The sequence below is a fragment of the Loxodonta africana genome, chromosome 12 (genome assembly GCF_030014295.1).
Source record: "Loxodonta africana isolate mLoxAfr1 chromosome 12, mLoxAfr1.hap2, whole genome shotgun sequence".
NCBI lineage: Eukaryota > Metazoa > Chordata > Mammalia > Proboscidea > Elephantidae > Loxodonta > Loxodonta africana.
This window is the reverse complement of record NC_087353.1, coordinates 38462530-38481484: the sequence shown is the minus strand read 5'-3', so window position 1 is coordinate 38481484 and position 18955 is coordinate 38462530. Positions and strand designations below refer to the sequence as shown.

The 18955-nt window shown below is 50.6% G+C and overlaps 1 protein-coding gene across 1 annotated transcript in view; it reads left to right on the top strand.

The window, feature by feature from the left end:
• The window catches only part of ADCY3 (adenylate cyclase 3), a 121125-nt gene that overhangs the window by 86739 nt on the left and 15431 nt on the right, over nt 1–18955 (top strand). The window contains exons 4-8 of the mRNA XM_003411918.4: nt 8067–8197; nt 8818–8929; nt 9097–9224; nt 10627–10785; nt 11711–11888. Of these exons, the coding sequence (XP_003411966.1) occupies nt 8067–8197; nt 8818–8929; nt 9097–9224; nt 10627–10785; nt 11711–11888 (708 nt within the window). The remainder of the gene's footprint in view (nt 1–8066; nt 8198–8817; nt 8930–9096; nt 9225–10626; nt 10786–11710; nt 11889–18955) is intronic.

The following is an 18955-nucleotide window of genomic DNA, read 5'->3' as shown; positions in this document are numbered from 1 at the left end:
TTCACATGAGGTGCCTTGGCTGGGAATTGAACCCGGGTCTCTCACGTGGAAGTGAGAATTCTGCCTCTGAACCACCACCGCCTAGTAAGGCCCTAAAGTCCGGTGGGATGGATCAGCTGAACTAGGGCACCTTCTCATATCTGAGCATCTAGGGACTTTCCACATGTTTCTGCTCCTTCCTCTTACAGTATCAATAATGATTCAAAGTTTAAATTCCCTGCATTTTTTCCATGATTTTAAGTAGGGTGGCACTTCACAGCCCGGGCACTGGCTAGCTTCTCCAGTTGTCCTAAGGAGTGGGCAGAACAGGCACATTCTCCCCTCTTGCCTGCAGGCCCAGTGTTAGGGGCTGAGGGCTGTTCCAGCACCTCAGGCCCCTCATATTTGGCCCCATTGGTTACATTCAGAGTCTACTCTCAGTCACTGATGTCTGCTCTGAGGCAGGTCTTGGCAGCATTGACGCCTTTGCCTTCCGTCAGCCTGTGAGGAGGGGGAGTGAGGCTCAGGGAGGACCAGTGACCGGCCCAGGGTCTGGCCAGGCACAGAGCTGAGTGTGAACCCCAACCCCTGCCTGAAGTCCACCTGGCAACATGCTCTCTTCCTCGATTCTGCTCAACTGTGACTGCCAGGCGCACTCCAGTGGTACCCAGAGGTGGTTGGTATGTTGCTGGGGCCACTGTACTGAGGTGCCCACAGAGCTGTCAGCTGGGTCCTCTTCTGCAAGGAGGACCTGCCTCACGAGTAGCTGGCCAGGTCTGACCAGGCCTGGGGTGGCAGAACGCCTGTAGGGGCTGACCCCGCAGGAAAGCCTAATGAGGTTTCTAGGGCAGCATCGTCAGGTCCTCACTAGATAAGGTTTGGGCACTTCTTGGACCTTCACATTCACAGCAGAACAACATCCAAAACAGACAAGAGGAGGATTGGTGTGTAAAAAGCACAACCTTTGGTGAAAAAGAAAAACATGCCCCATGCCAGGGGTCAAAGAGCCCTGGGTTCTAGTTCTAAGTCTACCACTACCTCTGAGCAACTTGGGACAAACCGCTTAACCTCTCCATGGCTCCCTTTGGTCTCATGAAAACTTGAGGCAGTATTACACATATAGGAAAAGATATCGTAGATATGACAATGTCAGGCGAGTTGGGGACGACTTTGACTCCTGGCTGGTAGTGTTATACTCGTGAGAACTGCAGAAAGAAGCCAGCCAGGATAAGTGTTCTGTCATTTGGCTCCCTAAGTAGGCGACTGCCTTCCTTCACTTTTGCTGTGGGTCTGTGGGCCCCTTCTTGCTTTGTACCTGGCCATAGGTTTGATTTCTTTTAGTCTGTGTCCAAGCAGACTTGGAAGTCTGGAGCCAGCCCAAGGGCCCTGCAGGATCTTCCCTTTTTAAGAAAACTGTGGTAGTTACTGATAAGCTGGGGCCAGGGTCAGGGTCACAGCTGGAGGCAACTGCAAGCTTTGTGTTTATTTCTAATTTAAAAACTATTTTAAAAAAAAAAAAAAAGGAAGAAGCAGCGCCAGCAATATAACAACCATATAGCAACTTTGAAAAACATTGAAATGTTTCTCTTAATTCCATTCTCCAAATTCCCCTTTGCTCTTTAGCTTATTTCCTTTGGCCTTACTTGTCTGTACACATGTAAATCCCGGTATCACCTTTGCAGAGTACGTTTTGTGCCTGCCCTTCTCCGTTATCATCTTCTTCTCATAACAGTTTTCATCACCACCACTTTGAAGGTTGTGTAATATTCCACCCAGAGGCTGTGTCATAGTTTAATCAACCATCTGCTGGGCCTTTGGGCTGCTTACTGCTTCTTCATAACCAGAAGTCCTGTGGCAGTGAAGGTCCTCATACACACATGTTTTTTTTTTCCCTTGGGATTATTTCCTTTGGATAAATTCCAAGAAGGGCCTTTAGTGGGTCAAAGGCTTGGAACATTCTTATGGCTCCTGAAGCATATAAAAAAAAAAAATAGCAACTGCTATTTTTGGAAGAGCAGGCTCTGCCCTGTGCTGGGGAGACCAGCACATCCATTGGCTCCGGTCCTGCTGAGTCCCCTCTCTTCCACCCACTGCCCCCTGGGGGTCCCACTGGGCAAATGCACTTGGATCCCAGCCCCCTTCCTTCCCCACAGTGTTGGGTGTTGGGGTCTTTCACCTGGGCCTTGAGAATGGATTTCAAGGAGCCTCTATGTGTTTGAACCCACCAGTGTCTCTGCAGGAGGAAGATGTGGCAGTCTGGTTCCATAAACATTTATAGCCTTGGAAACCCTATGGGGCAGTTCTGCTCTGTCCTGTAGGGTCACTATGAGTCAGAATCCATTCTACAGCAGTAGGTTTGGTTTGGTTGGTTCTTATGTGTATGAACATTTTTCTAGAACAATGTCTATCACCCTACTCTTCAAGGATGCAGGAAGGGCTTGGACTCTGAGCTGTAAGAACAATTAAGGCCTGCCTCAATGGCGAGGCACCAAGTAGAGGCCTGTGAAAGAGGAGGAGGGAGGGGCGGCACACCTGGGCAGGGGCCAGGGGAGGCTTTCTGGGAGAGGTGTGCAAGGTGGGCGTGGAGGGTTGTAGTGGAGGGGGGTGGGATGGATGTTCTGGAGGGAGTGGGGCCAGAAGCAAAGGAGGACGGGGAGGAGAGAGTAAAGCAAGTGGTTCAGCTTGCCTGCACTGGTTGCATCACAGAGGAGAGCAGTGGGAGATGGGGCCAGGAAGGCAGGTGGGGCCGCAGTGAGAAGGGCCTTAGTGGGTGCTGGGTGCAGCAGCCACGCGGCCAGAGGCCATTCGGAGGGTGGATTGAAGAGGAGGACAAGCAGAGTCTGATGCCAGGAAGACCCTTTTAGAGACTATTACAAAAACCCCTTGAGTTGCAGTGTGAGCCTTTTGGGCTTCTGCCTGGGGAGGGAGGAGTGATTCTCCTCCTTGGCACCGCCTTCACTCTGCCCCTTTTCACCCCTTTCTCATCTGCCAAGCTCCACTGGCCCTTTCTTCTGTGTACACCCACTTCTTATTTAAAACCCGTCTTGTTATCAGAATGTCTACTTAACCTTTTGAGGTTGCCTATAAGGTTTCCAAGAACCACACAAGTAAATTTCAGTAGGCTTTATATTCAACCACAGCTCCTTTCTTGTTATTTCCAAAACCAATATTTAATATTTTTCTGCTTTCAGAACTCATAAATGCTCTTGGGAAAAGTTACAGAAATATACAGTGCAAAAAGTGAGAATTCCCCCTACCCCACCCCAGGGAACAAGTTCACGGCCTCCTCACTGATGTGGGCATCCTGAGCACCTGGGTTTGGCCTTCAGGGCTGTACTGATTTCTTGCTTCTGCTGCCGCCTTTCTCCTGTATAGGGGGGCAATTGTGGAGCCCCAGGCTGCTGGGCTGCCCCTGAGGAGGACTGGGAGTGTTTGGGGGGAAACTGGGGCTGTGGTCAGGGGTGCGAAGTACCTCACTGGACTGGATTGGGTTCTGATGTTTCCGAGGTTGAAAGGGAGCCCACAAAAGGGGCTTTTCTGGAGGGACAGAGTTCTAGGGGAGAGTCCTGAGCATGTGGGCTCTGGGAACTGGGCTTACAGCAGGCAGGCTGGGGGAGACCAGGACAGGACTGTGAGTGACTTTCCTAAGTGTTCCTTTCCCATCCCCACTCACACCCCCGGATGGGCCCTCCCCAGACTCCTCACACATCCATGGACTCCTCACCCCAGCATATACTGTGCTCATGCATGTGGATATGAGAGAAGGACAGACAGACTGCTACTTGTATGGAAGGCAGGATCCTTCTTTGTATCCCCTTCATCATTCCTCCTGCACCAAACAACTCAGTAAGGCCAGGCTAGGTGACTGAAAGTGTTTTCTGTTGGCCCTGGGACCTCCCACTGGAACTATTAGTATATAGACCTGGGGCCAACTTCAAAGCCCAGAGAAAGACTAGGCCTCATCTCTCTGAGACATCCGCTGTCTCAACAGCCTCAGTAACACTTCACTCAAGTGAGCTAAGAGCAGCTGCACCACACTGAGCGCTATGTGTCAGGCATTGTCCTGCGTGCTTTCTAATAGCAAGTCATTTTATTCTCTTGTCTTACAGATGAGAAAACCAAGGCATGGGGAAGTTAAGTAACTTGCCCCATAGCACGGTGCATTGGCAGGGCTGGGGTCTGAGCCAGGCTGTGTGCTCCAGACCACCATCCCCTGCTGCCTCTGCTGGGGCTTGATCACCCTAGGGTAACACACCTGGTGTGAAGGGGATTCCTGGGATTCTTGACCCAGAGGAGGCCCAACCCCAAGCCAATCTGAGAGCCCCCTGCTGTCTCCCGCCAGCCCCTCAGCTCTGCTCACTTCCCAGCAGAGGCCTTCAGGAGCTGGCAGGGCCAGTCTCCAGCTTTTCTTGAAAACCGTCCCTGAGTCTCATCTTTGTACCCAAGCCGAGAGCTTTGTCCACTCTGCCTGGTTGGGTAGGTTAGGCCCTCAGGTCCACCTCACCTCCACCCACCCCTTTGCACAGGGGTCTCCCCTCACTACACAAGCCCCGCGGCCTCCTGAGATTTATGCGCTTGCTTTGCCCGGGCTGCAGGGCCCAAGAGACCTGGTTGCTACTCCCCAGGCTCAGGTGGAACCAGGCAGGGTGCACTGGGGTTATTTTGGTTTCTCATTCCTGAGCTGTAATGGTGCGTGTGAGGTCTTTAATGGTGGAAATAGGTCGCTGTGGAAATGGGAGGAATATAGTAACGGCCACGGCAAATGCTTCTGGCGCTCGTGGGCAGAGGGGGACACGCCTCTGTCTAAAAGTGTGGTTCACCACGAGAAAGATGATTCATTTTCCCTATGGACACAGAGATAGGAGGGTGGGGTCTCTGGGCCAGATGGGGGCTCCTGGTCTGCAGGTGTTCTGGGAGAAGGCAGGGCTGCCCTGTGGTTTACTGGGCATGGAACAGAACTGGCTACAATCCTGGACTCCTGTGGGAGCCTGGCTGCCCCATCCAGAGGAAGGGGTGTGAGTCCCCACAGTTCTGTCCTCAGTCCCTGGGCTCAGCCTCCTTCTCTTGCCCCAGAGCAAGTGTGTCTGAACCACAGGTTGAGCCCAGCTCTCTGTAGCCCCAGGGCCCAGTGAACACAACAGAAAGCAGGGGCTGAGAGCACAGCCTCCTCTCCTGCCCAGGCCTTGGTGGGAGGTGAGGGTCCCTGCTCCTCACCCTGCTAGGCTGGGGTCTCTGCCTCAGTCTGGGACTTGCAGGCTCCTTGTCACCCAGCCTCAGTCCCACTGTGGTCTAGTGACGACAGGTCATACCCCAGGCCTGAAGACAGAGATGCCCGCTCTTGGTGTTCTGGCCACTCTGGACCCAGGTAACCCTTCACTCTGGACACAGAGCTCCTTGACCTCAAGAGCCCCACTGGCCTCACTCCACTCCCCTCAGCAGCTGACCTCATGGCAGCACTCTGGCCAGGTCACCCAGCACTGCCCACCATGGCACTCTGGTACACCTGCTCTCCAGCCATATTACCTCTCCCTGCAGCTCTCTGGCCCCTCCCACTGGGCCTCTCGGCAACTTCCTTTGTATCTCAGCCCCTGGACCCCTCTCCAGTTCTCCAGGCCAACCTCCCTTCTTTGTGGGGGCCTCATTAGTGCTTTCTTCCCATGGACCTTTTGCCCCTTGACCTTTTGTAACTTCTATCCTGCAAAACCTCTACTTGAAGTTTTCCCTCAAGTGTCTCCCTGTCATCCTTCACCAAATGGCCCTTCCCTTCATCAGCCCCATCCTTCCCCCTCTAGGGGCATTGTTCCCTTCCTGCCAAGACCCTCCTGCCTGGGACTCTACCACCTCTGACTCCCCACCCTCCAGCACCTTGTTCTGCCCATCGTCTCCTTTCTCTTCTGTGTCCAGCCCAGGGCAGCACCACCTTCCAGGTGTTTCCGCTGTTAAAAGCCCCGCCTGTCAGCCCACGTTCCTCTCCAGCTTACATCCAGATGCGTCTCCACTTCCTGAGGCCAGTCTGTACCTGTCTCTGCTTTCTCCTTTCCTCTCCACCCACTGTGACCCTCACTTTTCTCAGAATTCTCCCCCGGTCACCAGGTGACCCATCTTCTCAAACCCAGTGGGCATTTTTCTGTCCCCGGGGTGATCTCCCTGCAGCATCTTCCAGCTTTGGTTGTTCCTCTCCGGGGACTCTTCTCAGCTGGCAGATGCGGTACCTGCTCGCTTGCTTTGTCTTCTCCTCCTCTGACCACTTTTCTTCCATTTCCATCTCGGGCTCTGCTTCCTCTGCTTGAGCTTCTGCTCCGCTCACACCGAGCCCCAGCTTCACTCCCCACCCACAGCCACAGGGTCCAGACCTGCAGAGCCAGCCCACATGTCTCGCCTATAGGGCAGCTCTACATGGAGGTCTTCCAAACCAAACTCCCATCTTTCCCCGCATCTGTTTTCCCTGTTTTGTTCCTTATTTCAGAGATTGGCACCGTCCTCCCAGATGCCCAAGCCACAGACCCATCACCCTCACACCCAAGCAGTCGCCACACCCTGCAGGTTGTGCTCCACCCAGAGGTCCAGCCCCTACCTGGTGCTCTTGGGCACTCTCTCCTCCTGTCTTGGTTACCCAGTAGCTCCTGTTGCTGCCCCACAGCCGAATCTGTTCTCCAGCATAATCTTCTTAAAACATATGTCCGCTCCTCTGCCAGTGTCCTCCACAGCTTCCCACAGCACTCAGGAAGGACTTCAGATTCCCTGCCTGGCACACAAGACCCTTCACAATCTCAATCAGAAGTCAGCAAAGGGCCAAACAGTAAATATCTTCAGTTTTGTCAACCATCCAGTTGCAACTACTCAACTCTGCTGTGGTTGTACAAAGACATAGGCAATATGTAAGCAAGTGAGCGTGGCTGGGTGCCAGTAGGACTTCACTTATGAAGATAGGCAGTGGCCAGATTGGGCCTGCAGGCTGTAGTTTGCTGACCCCCATGCCTTACTTTCTAGGTGTATTTTTCACTGCTTCTACTGCCACTGAACTGCTTGCAGGTCCTTCACTCTGGTATAATTTCTCTTCCTCTGTGCCTTTGGGTGTGTGGTTCCCTTTAAAAGAAATGCCCTTAGCATCTCATTTCGTCAAGACTCTTCCAACCTCACTTCTAGTAAGTCCTTCCTTCTTCCTCTGACAGATTCTGATACCTTCCTTCTTTCTTTGGTAGTCCTTGGCTCTCACCTCTCTAATCATGGTACAGTAAGTCCCCAGGTTAAGAACCTCCAACTTATGGACAACTGGTCCTTAAGAACAGACTACCATAAAGCCTATTGTATTAAAAATTTGAGTTAAATACAATGATTTGTAATAACCAAAGCATGCACTACTTTGTGATGCTCATGAAAACATTCGAAGTGTTTTATATGCATAGAAAGGTAAAATATATACTATATACTAAGACAAACATTTTACTAACTTATGCTAAGAGCCAGATGTACCTGTTCTGACTTACCTACCAATTTGACCTAAAGGCAAACTATGAGCAGATCTCGCTTGTAACCCAGAGACTGCCTGTACTCGTTACACTCTTCTGCAGTGGATGTACTTACCTGTATCCCCTGAGGATAGAAAGTCTCTCACTCCCTTGGTACACTGGCACCTAGTATTGTGCCTCATATGTAGTAGGTCATCAATCAAGTTGAATTTCTGGAAGGATTGATTGCTCTGGGTAGGTCACGATGGGTGACACCAAGGGACTCAGCAACGACCTCTGCCCTTAGGGAGCTCACCATGCAGGAGCAGAAGAGGGTGGGCTGACGTAGCAATGCTCACACTTCTCATGAGTTTGAGGAGAAGTCAGAGGCCCAGAGCCAGATTCTGACTTTGTTCCCCGGATTTCTGACTCCGCCCAATCTCTGCAGCACTCTCACAGCCCTCCCTGGGCCCCTGGCTGCCTTGTGGTGTGGGTCTGAGCTGTCAGGCCTCAGCAAGGTTCCTAGCTGACATCTATCAGCAGGACCAGGCTGTTTCCTCCCAGAGGTGTCTGAGCTTGCCCTGGGAAACTACAGGCCAGGTTCTGCTTCCCCACTGACCCTCCCCTTTCTGCTTACAGGAGAACCTTATGCTTTCCATCCTGCCCAAGCACGTGGCTGACGAGATGTTGAAGGACATGAAGAAAGATGAGAGCCAGAAGGACCAGCAGCAGTTCAACACCATGTACATGTACCGTCACGAGAACGTCAGGTACACCCAGCCCCCGAGGACAGACAGGATGGGGACCTGAGCTTCTGTGGTATCTGCCCAGTGCTGTGGGGTCTGAAAGTGTTCCCTGAGGGCTAGGAGCAAAGGCACCCCCAGCCTGTGAGCCTCAGCTCCTTCACTCAACTTCTCACCCCTATGCTATGGAGAAGCCTTGTGACAGATGTGTTAGAGCTGAAAGGTGCTTAGATTAACTCTGGTCCAACCCACCGTTTTATAAAGAAAGAAGCACACTCAGAGAGGGGCAGTGAATTCTGTGAGGTCTCCCACCATTCGGAGCCAGCACTGGGGCTAGAACCTTGACTTCTGATTCCAAAACCCATGCTTATTCTAGAAAGCGTGCCTTGAACTCGGGGCAGGGAGAGTGAGGCAGTGTGGGGTGGCTGACGGATGGGGTCCTGGGGGAGGGAGGCCCCTTGAAAGGAAGTCCACAGGATGACGTGTGGTGTCAGAGCTTTGCATTTGCCCTGAAAAGGCCAGGCTATCACTGCCTTTGGGGTTGGGCAAGCCGCACTCAGCTGTGATCCCGCTGCCTGTGGGTTGGGAGCAGGAGCTGGCAGTGCTGACTGGCGCCTTATGCACCTGTGGCCTTTCCTCCCCCGCAGCATCCTCTTTGCTGATATCGTGGGCTTCACCCAGCTGTCCTCTGCCTGCAGTGCGCAGGAGCTAGTGAAGCTTCTCAACGAGCTCTTTGCCCGCTTTGACAAGCTGGCAGCGGTAAGTGCCCCCCACCCTCACCCGGCATTCAAGATGGGGGCTGCTCGCATGGCCCTGCTGGCTCCCCTGTCTGCCAGGTTTTCTCCCACCTGTCCTTCCTCTGCTTTCTTTCCTGCTCCTCCATGGTCAGGAGGGACTCGGGAATCAGTGCATGCCTCCCCTTTCAGAAATACCACCAGCTGCGGATTAAGATCCTGGGTGACTGTTACTACTGCATCTGTGGCCTGCCTGACTACCGGGAGGACCACGCTGTCTGCTCCATCCTCATGGGGCTGGCCATGGTGGAGGCCATCTCGTAAGTGGGAGTGCTTGAGGGGACCTCTGGGAGGGACGGGCCTCCCAGAGTGTGTAGTTCTGGCCCTGCTGAAGAAGCAGGTTGCCTATGCTGGTCTGTTAGGACGCCAGCCTGCTGTGGGTCCAGAACATCCCAAGGCACCCACAGAGGGATCCATTCGAGGTGTGCAACGCTGGCCTATTGGGATGTAGCGTTGTTAGGTCGCTCTGTCCCTGGCTTCAGGGAGTCAGAATGTGGCATACCTTTATCACAGCTGAAAGTGCAAGACTTCCCCAGCCTCTAGGGGATCCTTTTCCGGCCTTAATCCACATTATCTTTTTCTGCTAGAAGTCGCATATCATGAAATTCATCACCCCCTCACCTTTGCAGGAGGCATGGAGTTTTCCTCCCAGGTGTCCTCTGTCTCTTCTCACCATTTTTTCTCACATGACTCCCAAGGCAGAGAGGTTCAGGGATTGCTGCCCCCTTCTCTCAGATGAGGAAGCAAAAGGATAGCAGCGAAGCGACTCCTGAGACCACACTGTGTGTGTGGCGGCAGACATGGGCCTGGACTCCAGCCTCTGTGCCCCCAACCAGGGCTCTTGTCTCCACTGCAGCCCTCTCCTCCCATGAGCTGTGAGGACATTAAACTCCATCTGCCCCCACTTGTCACTGCTGTCACTGTGCCAGGTGGCCAGGGACGGTCCTTCTCATGGATGTGAGGTTTCTGGGTATACCCTGGGTGACGTCAAGCACTGAAGTGGAAAGGGACCCTCCTTGCTGAGGCCTTTCCTCCTGCAACAAAGGGAAGCCAGGACAGCGGGTCCACTCTTCACCTCCCACCTCGGAGGCGGCAGTGGCTTCACATTTTTAACAACTTGCAGACTAAGTATCTACCTATAAAGAAACAAATGCTGCCTTTGCCCTGGGGGCAGTAGTTCAGGTGTAGAAACTAACTTCCACCCCACTCACCACCAGGCAGATTTCTGAGCCCTGTTTGTGACTTCCTGGAGTTCTCAAGCAAGGAGACACTCACAGCTATTCTTTTTTCCTCTGTCTGCAGCACTTAGAACAGTGCCTGGCACATCCTAGATGCTCAGTGAAATGTGACTTGCACACATGAGTAAATGCTTGTTAACAGAAGAGAGAAACTGGAGGTCCCATGCTGCTGTTTACACCTCCCCCCTCAAAAGGGACACTGGCCTGGAATTGCTGAACCTCACCTCAGCCTGGGCTCAGGCCCTGGCCTGGTTTAACCCCCTACATGTTATTTACCTCAAATGCAGGCAGAAAGCTGGGGGCGGTCAGTAGGAGGAAGCTCCCCTCGGCCTTGTGGGGGAGTGGGTCTGTGTAGAACCCTCCTGTGGGGGGGAGGGGCATGGTGCTGAGGGCCATGGCCTGACCCCTCCTTTGTACTGGGCAGGTATGTGCGGGAGAAGACAAAGACTGGGGTGGACATGCGTGTGGGGGTGCACACGGGCACCGTGTTGGGTGGCGTCCTGGGCCAGAAGCGCTGGCAGTATGATGTGTGGTCCACCGACGTCACCGTGGCCAACAAGATGGAGTCAGGCGGCATCCCAGGGTGAGCACTCCCCCTGAGGGGGAAGGTGGGAGGGCTGGGGAGGGGACTGTCCCCATCCACCCCTCGGGGCTGTGGTCCTGATAAGGGACAAGGTGTCTTAGAGAAGGGCCCTTCTCTACCAGGTGAAGGTGAGCTTTCCTTCGCTTCCTGCCCCCGGGCCTGTATGGGGACCTGTGCTGGGTGCGGCCTCCCCTGCCCGGACCTCTCAGCGGTTCTCCTCCTGCCCCTTTACACGTGTTGCTGCTGGGCTCTGACTATGTCACATTGCAGCAGCTCCCCCAGGGGTGTTAACCCTAGTAGCGATGAGACCAGTAGGCTCTGAGGCAGCAGTGTGCTGGGTACAAAGCACCTGCACATCTTACGTGAGCTACCCCACACCGTAAGGCAGTCAGTCAGCAGAGCAGACCCTGCCCTCAGGATGCACAGACTGAGGGATGACTTTGCAGGCTCCATCGCTTACCTGAGGGTAAGCCCAGCCTGGGCTGACATTGACACCAGGGATACCTTTCCTGCCTGTGCCAGGGAGCTGCCTTCAGAGGCCGTTGTGAGCTGTCCCTCAGTGGGGACTCTTCAGAATGGGTGCTATAACCCCTCATGGCAGGTGTCACAACTGAAAATCAGGCAAGGTGGGTAATACTCACATCCTAGGAACTGAGAGCTCAGAGAGACTTTTAAATTTCAGATCTCATTTGGTCTTCCCACCAGCCCTGTGCGGTAGATGTCTCAGAGAGGTGACACATCCCCACACAGCTCGTTAGCAGCAGGACCTCCTGGCCATTCTTCTGGTGGCAGCATTGCTTACTGCACATTTCCACTTGCCCATCTGCCCCTAGTCCCAGGAGATACGCTCAGCAGCAGCCTAGCCAGTGTGGTCCTGGGGTGGGGAAGCCCCGGCCTGAGCTGAGGGCCTCTCTCTGCAACCTAGGCGCGTGCATATCTCCCAGAGCACCATGGACTGCCTGAAAGGAGAGTTTGACGTGGAGCCAGGCGATGGAGGCAGCCGCTGCGATTACCTGGAGGAGAAGGGCATCGAAACCTACCTCATCATTGCATCCAAGCCAGAGGTGAAGAAAACAGCCACCCAAAATGGCCTCAACGGCTCGGTGAGTCCCCCACCCCATTGCCTGAATTAGGGGGATGGAATGGAAGGGATTAAAAAAAGAGCTTGTAGAAGAAGCATTGGCGGGACTTGAAGGTGGGTGACTGTGAAGGCGAGTCTAGTTGGTGGTAGCGTTCTGTCAGAGGGAAAGCTGGGTCAGGGGAGAAGTGGGTGAAATTCATGTCAAGTTGAAATGAAGGTGACATAGTGCATCCTGAGACAGTGTCAGAAGGGGAGGCCACTGGAGGTGTCTCCATGGCACTCAGGAGTGGCTGGGCTGGGGGTCAGAGTCCCTGCATGGAGGGTACAGTCGAAGCCACATGAATAATGTGGCCTCCAGAGGAGGGAGTGTGAGGGCAGCAGGGGGCAGGGAATGCAGTGGAGTTGGCTTACTCATCGAAGTAGGAGACCCAAGGCCATGGAGGGTTTCATGAGTGGGAAATGAAGAAGGAATGGGACAGAAAAAACCAAGCCCTCATGTGCTCCTGCCCCCCGGTCTGGCCTTTGCCCCGTGTTTCCCTGAACTTCCACAGACTGCAGTGCACTCAGCAGCTTCCCCAGGTTTTACCCACCAACCACACACTTCCTGATGGTCAAGCTTATTAGAAGCTACCAGCAGCTATTGCAGAAATTGATCCCTTTACCGTCCTTTGCTGAACATGGAAATTTTGTGTGTGTGTGTGTGTGTGTGCGCGTGCGCTTTAAGTGAGAGTTTACAAACCAAGTCAGTCTCTCATACAAAAACTTACATACACCTTGCTGTATACTCCTAGTTGCTCTTCCTCTAATGAGACAGCACACTCCTTCCCTCCACTCTCTGTTTTCATGTCCATTTGGCCAGCTTCTGACCCCCTCTGCCCTCTCATCTCCCCTCCAGACAGGAGCTGCCCACATAGATCATGTGTCTACTTGATCCAAGAAGCTCACTCATCACCAGTGTCATTTTCTATCTCATAGTCCAGTCCAATCCCTAACTGAATACTTGGCTTTGGGAATGGTTCCTGCCTTGGGCTAACAAAAGGTCTAGGGACTATGACCTCTGGGGTCCTTCTAGTCTCAGTCAGAACATTAAGTCTGGTCTTTTTACGAGAATTTGGGGTCTGCATCCCACTGCTCTCCAGCCCCCTCAGGGGTTCTCTGTTGTGTTCCCTGTCAGGGGAGTCATCTGTTATAGCCAGGCACCATCTAGTTCTTCTGGTCTCAGGCTGATGTAGTCTCTGGTTTATGTGGCCCTTTCTGTCTCTTGGGCTCATAGTTACCCTGTGTCTTTGGTGTTCTTCATTCTCCTTCGTTCCAGCTGGGTTGAGACCAATTGTTGCAACTTAGATAGCCATGGAAATTGTTTTTATTCCTTGTATTCCCATTCTTCCAGTCATGGGAATGTATCGTTGAGTTTGGTAGCTCTTGAGGATGGCATGTTGTTTGGGACAATTCCATGGCTGAAGCTTTACCTAACTACGGCTAATGAAAAGCCCACTCTGATGAGGCTGAAGGAGTGATGGTTGAAGCGGTGACTCCTGATAAAGTTTTAAAGAAAAACTAAATGCTTTCTCCCTTCCCCCAGCATATGAGGGCTCTCAAGTCAGTCACACAAACAGAAGATTCATTGTTCAACGAGTCTAGTCAAAACCACTGTTGATTACTTCTCTGCATCCATTATTTCACTTAATCCTCAAGACAACCCCGTAAGATGGGGCTATTATTATACCCACTTTACAGAGGAGTAAATTGAGGCCCAGAACCTTGCACAATCTTTGGATCTAGTAGGTCCCAGAGCTGGAATTAGAAACCAAGCCCATGCTCCCAACCAGCCAGCCACATTGCCTCCCAGCTTTTGCAGGGTCCCTCCTATGTGCAAGTTGCGCCAGCTTGGTGCCAGGGGCTGCACAGAGGTCTATATGACATCTTCTCCATCCTTGAGTAACTTAAAATTCCACGTGGCGCTGAGCGTTAAAGCAAAGAACAGAACAAGGTGTTTTGTGCTGAGTATAAAGTCTGAGCTACAGTAAAGGCTCCAAAGAACCCAGAACAGTAAGAAGCTGTCTCTCAGAAAAGTAGAAGTTTCAGGTTGGAAAGTAGCACCCCATGAAGTAAGACTTGACCTTGCCACAAAGTTGACGTGAGTTGTTTGCATTTTTAATATGGATATATATCTAATATATTCAGTAGCCAAAAACCAAACCAAACCCGTTGCTGTCGAGTTGATTCCAACTCATAGTTGGAATAGAACTGCCCCGTAGGGTTTCCAAGGAGTGGCTGGTGGATTCAAACTGCTCACCTTTTAGTTAGCAGCTTAGCTCTTAACCACTACACCACCAGGGCTCCGATATAGTCAATAGGACAAATTAAAAATATATCTTTTTTTATGTTATTCGACAAAAGATGACAGTCATTTAAAAGTCAGCTACTTTTGTGAAGTGATAGGAAATTTAGTTACTGGCATATAAAATTTTTAATAACTTGAAAAATACTATTTCTTTAAAAAATAAAGGAAATAGGGTTTCATTGGTATCCTGTTGCCGTTGAGTTGATTCCAACTCGTAGCAACCCTGCAGGACAGAGTAGAACCGCCCTATAGGGTTTCCAAGGCTGTGATCTGGAATCTGTTGTACCTAGGGTCGCTATGAGTCAGAACTGACTCGGCAGTACCTAACAACAGCAGCAGCAGCAGTCTGCATGGCAGACTGCCACAGCTTGCTCCCGGGGAGCGGCTGGTAGGTTCCAACTGCTGACTTTTCGGTTAGCAGCTGAGTGCATAATTGCTGCACCTCCAGGGCTCCTTCGTGTTGTTAGAAACCACCTTAAAGTCACACAGCAGTCTTGGTGACAACAACACTCATTCTAGTTTGCTCTAGTATTTTGTTTACTTGTTTGATTTAATAAATCTCTGCATAGTGCTTAATTTGAGGCAGGAATCATCCCCAGCACACGACACCCTTGTGAGGACACAGAGGTGGGAACTGAGGTACAGAAATCATCAGGAGCATCAGCAGAGCCATTTTTTTGAAGTAGTTGTGTAAATTTTCAAATTAAAAAAAGGTGAGTTCCCTGATAAGTCCCTTAAAACATACAGCAGTCAGGGACAGCCAACAAACTCAGGGCCTGGGTGTGGAGGAAGCATTGGACACTGGCCAGCTGCCGACCACGTAGCGTATTGGCCGGTAGTTCTTGATCTTCGAGTTCCAGACATGCGTTGCAGAAGCTGTCAGGTCACCAGTTAACAGGGTCAGTGGAGATATGGGAAATTAAAGGTTAGGGGTACGTGAAATATGTGCAGGAAACAGAGGTTAAGCAGCCCTGCCATAGAGTATATAGAGGGCCATCGGAACAATCTCCTCAATGGTGGTTTTGTAATTTATTGCACTGTCTAAATCTACAGCTCTTTATTTTACTGATTGGTAATGCTGTCTTGGAGCCCTGGTGGCGCAGTGGTTAAGAGCTAAGGCTACCAACCAAAAGGTCAGGAGTTTGAATCCACCAGCCGCTCCTTGGAAACCCTATGGGGCCAGTTCTACTCTGCCCTATATGGTCCCTATGAGTTGGAATCGGCTTGATGGCAGCAGGTTTTTTTTTTTTTTTTGAATGCTGTCTTATTTTTGCAATAAATTCTTTTAACAGTAATGGGCTCAAATAAATGAAAGCACATGTTCACTGAAAATTTTTTAAAAGCCCAGAATATAAGCAGATATGCTATGTGAGGGTAAGAACGGGGTCCGTCTGGTTTACTGCTGTGTCTGTCGCCTCAGGTGTTGCCTGACCCGGGACGGGTTGCTGTGTTCAAATTAGACGTCATTTTTCCTCTTCTTGAACATTTTGTCACACAAATAAGTCAGCACCTTTTCTAATGGAAACATGGGAGGTGCTATCTTTTTAAGACTTCTTTCACTGGCATTTTGAGGAAATCTAGATTTTCAGCAGCTTTGCACAGTTGACTTTTAACAATTTCTTACCACCCCTACCTGAAAAACATAAGTTTTTAGAAGTGGACATACTGGGTTAAAGGTTATATACACTTAAATTTTAACACATGTTGTCTACCCACCTTCTGTCACCCTCCCCGTGCCCTGGCTGCTGTTGGGTACTTTAACGACTTTTGTCTTTGTTAATCCAATTGATGAAACCATGATGTCTCATTTTAAAAATCCCGTTTCTTTAATTGTGAGCAAAGCGGGACACCTTTAACGTGATGTTGGTCAGGTGGATTTCTTCTGTGAGTTGCACATGCATGTCTAACCTTTGACAACCTTTTTTCCCCCTCATTGATTTTCAGGAGCTCTTTGCTTATTAGAGAAATTAATTCTTTGTCATCTGTCACTCATCAGATAGTTATCAGGCATCCACTACATACCAGCACAGCGACAAGTCTTGTCTTTAATGTGTCTGAGAAGCTGAGCTGCTGTAGATTATACCCGTTGTCTTAACTACAAGGCTCTGCAACAGCCATCAGCCGCTAGTGTGCCTTGATAAGGAACCAACTCATACTATGAGATGAACTGAACAACTGTTTAGAAAGTCCCCAACTCAGGCTATACTGGGATGTGACCAGGACAGATCACTAAATCTGCACAACAGTCACTTAGAAGTAATAAAAGTCCGAATACTCTAGGGAAGAAATGAGGAGAGTTACTTCTCTGGAAGTTAGGGTAGCAAATACAACTCCATCAGCAGAAATCACACCCCACAGATTAGTTGAGTAGAATGAGGAGGAAAGTTGGAGAAGAATTATCACAGTGAATCCTTCCCAAAGTGTTGAAGAGCTTCTGAACCCTCTCCCTGATGTCTTAATGCTGGAGCCTGGACATGCCCTTGTGTTTTCTATCTTTATTAATCTCATTGTTGATCTCATTCAGTCTTGTTGTTTTACATGCCCTCTTTGGCAGCTTCCAAATTTCAATCTCCAGCCCCAAAAGCTCCCCTAAATTGATCTCATAGCCACTTGGTAATCTCCATTTATGTATACAGTACCACTTGCCATTGAGGTGACTGACTCATGGTGACCCCATGTATGTCAGTATAGAACTGTACTCCACAGGATTTTCAAGGCTGCGTCCTTTCTGAAGCAGATCGCCAGGCCTTTCTTCCAAGGCACTGCTGGGTGGACTTGGACCTCCAGCCTTTCAGTTAGCAGCCAAGCATGTTAAACATTTGCATCACCCAGGGGCTCTGTATATATAATAGGCATCTCAAACTTAATGTGGCCAAAGCTTAGTTCCTGGTCTCCCCCCGCAACTTCATCCAAAACCTGGCCCTCCCTCATTCTTCCCCTTTTTAGTTAATGGAATTCCATTCGTCCAGTTGCTCAGGACAAGAACTTTGAAGTAATCCTTGACTCGTCTCATTATGGTCCATGGGCAAGTTCTGTTGGCTCTCCCACCACTTCTCACCCCTTACAGTCACCATCCCTGTCCAGCCCTGCCATCCTGTGCCCGGAGTACTACAGTGGTCTCCCAACCCACCAGCCTGCTTCCATTCTTGCCCCTGTTCTCTTTCTTGACACAGCAGCCAGAGTCACCCTACTCAAATGTTGTCTTAGTTTCCTAAAGCTGCCGTAAAAAAGTACCCTGAAGTGGGTGGCTTAAAACAACAAATTTATTGTCTCACAGCTCTGAAGATTGGAAGTCCAAAATCAAGATGTTGGAAGGGCAATGCTCACTCCAAACACTCTAGTAAGGATCCTTCCTTGCCTCATCCAGCTTCTGGTGGTTCCTGGCAACCCTTGGCATTCTCTGGCTTGTAAATGCATCACCCCAGTCTCTGCTTCTGTCTTCACATGGTGTCTTACCTCTGTGTCTCTTCTCCACTTTTTGTAATCACACCAGTCATATTGGATTAGGGTACTTTACTCCCATATGACCTCATGTTAACTGATGACATCTTCAAAGACCTTATTTCCAAACAAGGTCACACTCACAAGTATCACGGGTTATGACTTCAATGTCTTTTGGGTGGATACAATTCAATCCATAACAAATGTTAAATTATGTCACTCCCCTGCTCAAAGCCTCCACGGGTCTTTCATCTCACACAGAGGAAAAGCCAGAGTCCTCTAGGGATCAGGAGACCCTACACAGTCTGGCCCTTGTGCATTCTGACCTCATTTCCCTTTTCCTCCTTCACTTCCTCTGCTCCAGCAGCACAGGCCTCCTTGCTGTTATTCAAACACTCCAGGCATTCATCTGTTCCAGGGCCTTTGCACTGGCTACACCCTCTTCCTGGAAGCCTCCTCCCCAGATAGCTGCATGGGTTGTGCCTGCAGGTCTTTACCAAATGCCATGTTTGCAGTGACACCTCCCCCATCTACCCTCTGCCCTCCGACCCCAGCAATCCCTCTGTCCCCTCCTACTTTGTTTCTCCAGAGCACTTAATATCTTTGTGTGCACCATGTATTTTGCTTGTTTGGTTATTGTCTGCCTCTCCTCATCACAGTGTAAGCTCTGCAAGGCCAGGGAGCTTTGTCTGCACCCCCGTGTTTAGAAAGTTCCTATCACACAGTAGGTACTTAGTACACTAGTTAAATGGGCGAGTGAGTTGATTACCTCTGCCACAGTGCTTACTTTAATCATTGGGGGAATTTATGGGACCCATTCAGTCGTAATCGACTCGATGGCGCTGTTTTGTTTTTTTTTTATATAGTTATTCAGACACTGGAAACCCTGGTGGTGTAGTGCTTAAGTGCTACGGCTGCTAACCAAAAGGTCAGCAGTTCGAATCCACCAGGCGCTCCTTGGAAACTCTATGGGGCAGTTCTACTCTGTCCTATACGGTCGCTATGAGTCGGAATCAACTCATTGTCAACGGGTTTGGTTTCTTTTTTTTATTCAGACATTTGGAAGGCATTTGACAGGGCTGTACAGCAAAAAAGACCTCAGTGAATTACTGTCATTGAGTAGGAACAATTGAGTCTTTCTCACCTTAGAAAACTGTTAATTGTAGGAACCGATACTAGGAAATTATAGCATTTTAAAATTAATGCTCTAGAGGAGGAACTTACTAGTGACATTTTTGAGTCTATGAGGCTTCTAAACTCTAGCAGGAAAATTCCGGATGACAGTGGACCAACCACAGGCCCAC